General features: G+C 42.0%; 2 protein-coding genes across 2 annotated transcripts in view; both read right to left on the bottom strand.

The window, feature by feature from the left end:
* LOC310710274 (uncharacterized protein) overlaps positions 1-9,023 on the bottom strand; it is a 982,430-nt gene that overhangs the window by 311,188 nt on the left and 662,219 nt on the right. The window lies entirely within an intron of this gene.
* TMED5 (transmembrane p24 trafficking protein 5) lies at positions 2,016-8,989 on the bottom strand (the record flags this gene model as incomplete). The annotated part of the gene is made up of 4 exons (XM_083511265.1): positions 2,016-4,839; positions 5,231-5,405; positions 5,587-5,684; positions 8,798-8,989. The coding sequence occupies 4 exons, from the start codon at positions 8,987-8,989 to the stop codon at positions 4,621-4,623; spliced, it is 684 nt and encodes a 227-aa protein (XP_083367391.1). The 3' UTR covers positions 2,016-4,620.

Here is a 9,023-nt window from a genome sequence, read left to right as displayed (position 1 = left end):
TTGTTATACAGGTGTGAACTGTAGTTATATCTTAAAGCCTGGTTTAAGTGTGTTTCCTTAAGTAAATTCAATGGGACTTTATAAACATGTTGTGGATTTAAGCAATGTGGATTTTAGCCCAGTCCCAAGGTTTCCTGCTCCATTCTTCAGTGCAGCTTTCTTCCAAGTGATTTAGGCAACAGCACAATCCTAGGCATGTTCAGACAAGTGCAAATGCAAGAATACAACAGCTTGGCAATGCAGTCTCCTTTAACTCAGTGGGATTGATTTTGGCATAAATATGGGAACGAGGCTAATTATCTGAACATTGCTCCTCCCTTTCTAGTGCCTGAAAGAGCATTCTTGCGTGTTGACTACTATATAACCTCCTTCAGCTTTTATAAACTGCAGGACATAAAATTTGGCAGTGTAGGTGACAAATGTGAGAAAACTATTTAGACCACTAAATAATAGCCCATTCTAAGCCACCGAGTCAGATAGGTGGATAATGATGATGATTGTTATTATTTAATCTTTAGATTGAGTAGTCCACAATTCACTATTGGTTTTAGCACCTGTATGCCATAGTTGAGACCACATTAATTTGATCCATTTCTGTTATTAGTTCAGAATATCTAGTGAGACTCTTTTAAAACAAACTAGTGAATTATATTCTGCTGTGCAAAATTTGAATGCTTGTTTGCGTTTTTATTGCGTTTTTTTCTACAGTTGTATTCTTAAAGATGTTATCTTTGCATAGTTTTGCTTCATTAATTGGGTATTCTCAGTAGCTTCCAGATAACTACTGTAATTTTCAATGGTCTGCATAAGTTGCAGTGCTAAAAATAGCGACCCCGCGTTTAGCAAGCAGACGGAACTAAATCACCCAGTATCAGTTTTTATGGAGGCAGCTGCTATACTTTGTTTTGAGGTCATAGTATTGGAGCAAGGGAATTGCCCGTCCTTCCGTGAAATAAATGTAACCAGTGTTTGCCCGCTCCACCAGCAGAGGCCATATGAACAAATTGAGGTGAGAGGGGAAATGACACAGGAATTTTATATTGCCAGGGGTCACAAGAACAGCTTTGTTAATAATGCAGACGTTAGTTAGTACTAATATTGCCTGGCTGTTATGGCTGTTCAACATTTCTCCTATTTCGGATGGAACTCCTCATATGAGATAGTCATTGCTCCCAGTTTGTTTTGTCTACTAACAAATTAAACTATGCTGTTGATAGCTTACTACACCATGCAGTTGCTGGACTATAGTGCTTCAGAATTAAGAGAATATCCCATTTAGTGCAGATTTTTGAGGGTAGAAAATATTGTCATGAGTCCCAACCTGAAATTGGAGATGGCACAGCCCACAATCACGGTTTGAAAACTAAGCCATGCTTGTATAATACTTGATTTTGTAGCAGCCTGTTTTGTTGTATTTGCCCTAACTTCAAAGACTAAATGGAAAAATTATTTATCTATATAACATTTCTGCTTGCTGCTTACCTTCTTGCTATAAATCAGTTATTCCACTTGTAAAGAAGGGGGGGATGTAAAATTATTAATCAGATTCTGTTGCCAAGTACTGCTATGCTTGCTTATGATTGTGCAGATTTGAATTTTCTAAATTTTGCAGTCTGAGTAGCTGGGATGAATTGATAATATACACAACAGGGATGTGGAATCTATGGCCCGAGAGCCAATATTGTGTCCCCAATTTGGCCTGCCAGGTAATTTCAACTAAACCATGGCCACCTGCTTACAGCAGTAGATGGGGTGGTAGGACATAGTTTAATCCTGCCCTTGAGGCAGATTCTTATAAGGATCTGTGCTGTGGAGCCAAAAAGGTTTCCCACTCCTATACACCATGCCCAATGCATACTACTGAATAGGGTGCTCGCTTTAGTGTCTGCGGCAGTGGCAGGGATATCACTGTCCTGTAGGCAAAAGATGCATGTCTTACCACTAAGTTGTTATGACCTGCCCTGGGACTTTAGGTGAAATGGGTAAGAAATCAAATAATAAACACTGAATACACATTAAGTTTAGAATTCCTTTATTAAATCCATTTCACAGCCAGAAATTTATCCATTTACCGTCGTGTTCATTTTTACTGCTGTGTTCATTCTTACCTGTAGAATTGCACACACTATTCTGCAGCATTATGAAAATGTATAGCACAACCATGAGTGCCATAGTAGGCAACTTGTTAAGTCCCCAGCAATGTGGATGGTATCCGACTAACTTAAGTTCACTGTGTCTACTGAGGATGACTGAGAATGGGTACGATGCAGTTGGTTATCACCCTATTTTATATACATTTAAAGTTTTGTTGGAAACCAGAACTGTAAAGGACCAATCAATTGGCATTAGCATAAACTGAGAGGTAGAAGGCTTAGTCACAGCTTTTTGGTGAAGATACTTTTTAACATTACAGTGCTAAAAGATCGTATATTTTGAAACCTTGGCATCCACTTTTGCATGGTATATTTAATACTATGCTGCCTCAAATTGGGAATAATTCTCATATAATTGGCTTTAAGACTTTGTTTCTGCTGATATTTAGTAGATAACTACAGCCAGCTAGAGATCCCATTGCTGCAGCCTCAAAATGTATAGCTATGGGTCACTAGTACTAAGTCTCATTTAAATCAGCCCAATTATTTGAACCATTGGTATGTAAAAAATATGAATATGGGCAGAAGAGGATAAGCATAGATGCTACCACTGTAGCAGCTGTAAATAACTACTTGGTCTGCTACCTATAACTTAATATGCTTATATGTTCACATAATAATTTATAAATTTATAAACTGGTAACCATTTATGTATCATTAGCCACACCAGTATTAACTTTATGGCAAAGTATGTGACATCTAATACTGTTGAAAAATAGGTTCAAGTTCACAAGAATTATTACCTGGTGGTTCAAAACCTTGAGCTATGTTTGAGATGCATTTCTACACTTACCCCACATAAGCTGCTTAGCATAATGGGAATTGAATTAATATCTGCATATCAGCTTCAGCAGCTGACGTGTTATTTGTGTAGTTTCAAGCAAAAAAAAAAAGCATGTTAACCATGCTAAGCATGGAATATATACACACACGCACGTTCAGAAATCAGTTTGGGACATCCAGGTTTGCTGGATTACAGCCATAGGAACCATCTCAGGATGCAAACAATGACATGGAGGTTGTGTGCTATTTCTTCTCCAAACATGCACGGCATTTTGATGAGCAACTGTTAACTGCTTTAATCAAAGTTTGGAAACTCACACTGTAATCCTTAGCCCATTAACTAGGAACCAAGTTCCACTGCATAATAGGATTTGCTTCTGGGTTTGTATTCATAAATCACAGTGCAAGTTTCCCAGCTATTTTTAAGTTGTAAATTTAAATTTTCAAGCTAAAATTTAAAAGTGAAAGCTTGCTGTTTTTTAAAAATCACAATAAGGTAAACTGGGCTTTTAGCTGTAAGTCAATTTCAGCTACCCTACCCAGTAACCATGAAAACTGGAGCATTCTATCTCCATCTTCTCTCACATAATCAGAACTACAGTATCTAGGGCATAGCTGTCAACTTTTCCCTTTTCCTCTGAGGAATCCTATTCAGAATAAGGGAATTCCCCTTTTAAAAAAAGGGAAACGTTGACAGCTATGAATTCTAGCCTTCTAAATGTTGCTGTATGACAACTCCTGTTATCTCTAACAAATGAGTATACCAGCTGTAGCTAATGGGAGCGAGACATTGGCAAAGCAACGGGTTGACCACCCCTCTGGTGTATGAGGGGAATGTGCTATTATAGTAAACCTGGTTTGAAACACATTAGATGTGCCTGTGTATAAAAAACTCAAATGTTATTAATTTGTGTGGCAGAATAAAAGCGATTCACGAAGTCCCCCAAATTGGGTATAATGAGTCCTTTTACAAACATGTATGCATGTAAGTGGCTACATGGCCTCAAAACTGGTTGCTAATACTGTATGCCTAGGCACTTGCAGGGTTCGTGTTACATAAATAATCCAGAGGGGAAAGCTGGTGCCTTTCAGCACTCTTGAGTTTGTGTTTTTGCAGTTTTGAATTATGAAGGCTAGCTACAACAAACAAACAAACCCTGATCTGAACTTAAAATTAATTCACAAAGTGAGGAAAATTAAAGAATTTGGAAGCAATATACATTTCAGATGCCAGTTAATTTTTGTTGAATAAGTTTGTTAATTAGTACAAATAAGGCACAAGAGTCTTCACTTACACCCATTTAAAAATATTGTCCAAATAACAGCATAGTTTGCCGAAGCAAATATTCCATTTAACTGACATATCCAAGGCAGGACTCAAATACGAAATACACAATTCAATTCATAACTTCATGAATCTTTTTTCTTTTTAAAATATTACCTTTACGCTAGCAGTCATTGTGCAGTATAGATGGCTGAGGAGATTCAGGCAAGTTTTAAGTTATCCACCATCTTAATAAACCAAGTTATTGCAATTTATTGGAGCAAAGAAAAGCATTCTGCTCATATTAAAAAGTCACATACGAATGTTAAAAACTGTTCATTCAAAACAAGCTGGGAAGAAACATCAATCTCCTTTTTCTTTAGCAGTGTATTGCATTTCCCCCTGTTTAAGACACTGGTGTTATGTTCTAGTTTTCCTTTTATCTTCAAAAAGACTCCTCAGCATGTAAACTTGGACAGCTGACACCACCACCATTATTGCAAGGTTGACCATGGACCAGAAGTTTACCCTGTCAAAGTTGCTTTCTTGTATGTTTCTATCACGAGCTTCAAATGCTTTGAGCAGGGTCTGAATATGGATACTTTTGCTTAGCCTGGACTTCACACTGTTGACCGATTCCTAAGAAAGATCAAAACACTAGTTTTAGAAAAATAAAAGAGAAGCGCACAATTCAACACAGCAGACTCATCTACAAAATATAGCAATGACCTTGTGAGCCCCAACTCCTTGCCACCGTGCTTAGTTCCAAAGCCTCAAAATGAGAACTTGCATCTGTTACTTTCAAAGCTGAGGTATGTACACTTCCGTTTCTTTTCACATGCTACAGAATTTAGGCTATATATTTAATCAATAATACACTTATCACAATTGAAGGCCACTAGAGATAGTTGTGCAGCTTTCAATAGGGTGATCCTATTGAAAAGTAGTAGCAGAGGGGAGAGCAAATAAATTCCAAGCATACAGAACCATTCACTCCATAGCTTTTTAAAAAAGGATTGTAGATACATACCAGAATATCTTCTAGCTTCATATCCAGAAGATCTGTGCCAGTGATATACTTCTTCCAATCTTCCTCTTCATCTCCCATGTTATCCAATATCAGTTCAAAGAAAATCACCTTATCTGACAGAGTGCTGAATGTGTTGTCAAAGCAGAACATATAATCACCATCCTCTGTCTCCACCCTGTAAACACAAAAGACATTACACTTTAATGAGTTCAGGAAGGGAAGAGGGAACAGAAAAATCCCCTCCGGTTTTCCCCTCCCATTTGTACATTTCAGGAATGAAGTCTTAATTACTAAGCTCTTAGAATGCCACTAAAAATGGTTTAACTAATGTTTAATGAAATCATTTAAAAACTTACGTATGGACTCCATCCGATTTTCTCTGTTCAAAAACTAGTGCTTCACCTTTTGGTGATAATAGATGGAAATCAATATCTAAACCTGCTCCATCGAGAACCTGTAAAGTCAACAAACAGCGTATATGAGCAAAGTGTAATTTCTGTTGAAAAAGGCAAACCTAAAATGAATCATGTTTAATATTCAAATCTTACTTGAAGACAAAGCCACATGAATCTATATGAACACTGAGATGTTATCTAAGATTACTACTATGTATTTTAGCTTTTTAGGAAACTATAGATACAGTTGGCAAAAGTAGTTTGTTTAAAGATTTTTTTTACCCTGCTCTTTGGCCAAAAAGTATCCCACAGCAGCTAAGAGATCAATAAAAATCAGGACTATCCCTGCCCTCAAGCTTACAATTTAAAAAGCTATGACACAAAAGGAAAAAGGATGGGGAGGAACAAAATAACAAACCAGTTGGAATGGAAACAGTTGAGGAACATAAGTCAAAAGGAGGTGGGTGATCTCTCAGCAGAGCTGACTGAGAGCTGCTTCCCATTTCTCTATATTGTAATTTTATTCAATGCATTCAGATAGTGCTTGGTACAGTGGTGCCTCGCAAGACGAAATTAATTCGTTCCGCAATTCTCTTCGTCTTGCGGTTTTTTCGTCTTGCGATGCACGGTTTCCCATAGGAATGCATTGAAAATCAATTAATGCGTTCCTAGGGAAACCGCCTTCAGACCAGGTCCGGGGACAGTCTGTCCCCGGACCTCTTCTGAAGGCTGGGGGGGGGGGGGGGACAAGGGCTTTTCTTCCCACCCCCAGCATTTTAAAAAACCCTGGGACAGCGGAGGACTTCTCCGCTGTCCGGGCGATCTTAAAATGCTGGCGGGCGGCATTTTAAAATCGCCCCGACAGCGGAGGACTTCTCCGCTGTCCGGAGCGATTTAAAAGCCCCTGGGAAGGCAAGGCAGGGGGGACAAAGACTTTGGCCCCCCGCCAGCCTTCAGAAGAGGTCCTGGACCTCTTCTGAAGGCGGGCGGGGGGCCAAAGTCTTTGCTCCCCCCCGCCTGCCTTCAAAAGGTGTCCCCGCTGCGGCGGGAGGTGTCCCCTGCCCCCCGCCCGGCTTCGGAGCACCGGGAGAAGCGATCTCCCTGCAGCCCCTTGCAGCAAAAGACGTCGGGGGAAGCGTGGAAGCGAAGCGCTTCGCTTCCCGCTTCCCCCGACGTCTTTTGCTGCAAGGGGCTGCAGGGAGATCGCTATCTCCCCCCAGCCCCTTGCTTCAGAAGAGGTCCGGGGGAAGCAGGAAGCGAAGCGCTTCGCTTCCCCGCTTCCCCCGGACGTCTTTTGCAGCAAGGGGCTGCAGGGAGATCGCTATCTCCCCCCAGCCCCTTGCTTCAAAAGAGAAGACCCGCTGTCCCCGGGGCAAGCTTCGTTTTGCGAAGCAAGCCCATAGGGAAATTCGTCTTGCGAGGCAACTCGAAAACGAAAAAACCTTTCGTTTTGCGAGTTTTTCGTCTCGCGAGGCGTTCGTCTTGCGGGGTACCACTGTACTTCAGTACTCACTTTCAACCACACCACTAATGAACAAATGGCTGCATTCATAGACAAGATGTTTTAAGAAGGAGTGTCAGTGTACTTAAGACCTTACACCTTTGAGTAGCAACTGTGATCTCCAAGAAGATTTAACACAGTTTCTAGATTACGGTTTGAAGACCTCTTAATTTTTTTTAATAAACATTACTTGCCTTTGGAAGATACACTGGCAAAAAGGATGAAAAGCAAGTAAAAATAAATGCACTCATAATTATTATAGTGGATGCTCGGGTTGCGAACATGATCCGTGCGGGATGCATGTTCACAACCCACAGCATTCTCAACCCGCGTCTGCGCACGCACGGGTTCCGATTCAGCATTTCTGGGTATGCGCAAAGCGTGATTTAGCGCTTCTGCGCATGCACGACCACTGAAACTTGGAAGTAACCCGTTCCGGTACTTCCGGGTTTTGGCGGTCCGCAACCTGAAAAAACGCAATCTGAAGTGGCTGTAACCTGAGGTATGACTGTATAATTATTTACTTCCCAATGTGATGATGGAATCCTCAGGCTCCTCTGAATGCAGCCCTCCATGCTCTTATATCTGGTCCTTGGACCTCTCTCCAATGCATGCCCACACCCCTAATTTCTACATCCATACATCATGCTCCATTAAATACCACCACAGGAACATGTACCAGTTGCATTCCATGCAACTAGAGCAGAAATGCTGCTCATTTCCACCTTGTCTCAAACCTCCATCCAGCACTATTTCAACATATTTGGCTTACGTGGCTCTAAATAAATTTCAGAAGGCCTCTGTTTGGCTAAGGTCATCAGATCAAGCTCCGAAACCAGTTTGACTCAGCCTTTCATGACATTTATCTAGCCTGTTTCCTCCATGTAAAAAAAGAAAAAAAAGAATTGTCATTCTGAAGCTAGAGGGAAGTAACACTCACATGGCTTTCTTTCTGGCCCTTCAGAACTATACCCTAATGTTTTGATCCTGCAGGTATATCCAAATATTCAGGTTGGTACTTTGAGGCTAAAGGTGACTTTCATGCCATCCCACCCCATCTTTTATAGTTAAGGTCCCGTTTTACTTCACGGCAACAGAAACCACAGCATATGGCTTTCCTCTTCAGGACCCAGCATTACTACTTCTACCGGACTATGGAAAAACAAAATGCAAATTACAATCCGAAGCACGCTTCCCTGGACATAAGCCTCTTTGCATACAGTGCTAACAGACACAGGTCTGCATATTGGAGCCCCAAACAATACCTCCCAGGAGTGATGGTGGACAGGTCTCCTTCCTCGTGGTTTTAAAGCAGAGGTTGGCTCGCCATCTGTCACGTATGAGATTCTCGCCTTGCAAGGGGGGTGGACTTGATGACCCTTGGGGTCCCCTTTCCAACTCTATGATTCTATGTGGCTGTGCAGCAAGTAAGGGAGGTTCAGAAAAGACACACACATTTTTCCTTTCTGACATGCAGGGCGTTTGTGTGCGTTTCCACTCGCTTTGCAGGAGGCATCCCCGACTGCAGCCGAGGGAATGGATTTCCCTACGACTCGAACACGCGAGCTGGTCCTCGAGATTGCACGTTGGGCGCTGGTGCCCGCGTTCACACGTGCGCTCCTACCCCAAGCAGTTGAGGAAACTCGGAAGAGCGACGGTTCCCTCCCTCACCTGATACTCGATCTCCAGAGAGGCCTCCTTCTGCATGCTCTGGAAGAAGCACTCCTTGCGGCCGGCGGGCAGGGTGAAAGTGAAGTCGCTGTCCAAGGCGGTCGCGAAAGCCGAGGCGCCCGGCGGAGGCAGCAGCAGCAAGAGCAGCGGCAGGAGGGAGGCCAGCAGGCACCGCCGCATCTCCGCCTCCATGGCCACCGAGCCCTCGATACCCAGGAAGCGGGAA

This window comes from Podarcis liolepis (genome assembly GCF_965112155.1).
Source record: "Podarcis liolepis genome assembly, chromosome: 6".
Classification (NCBI taxonomy): Eukaryota; Metazoa; Chordata; class Lepidosauria; order Squamata; family Lacertidae; genus Podarcis; species Podarcis liolepis.
The sequence above is the reverse complement of the archived record's forward strand: the minus strand, read 5'-3'. Positions and strand labels throughout refer to the sequence as shown.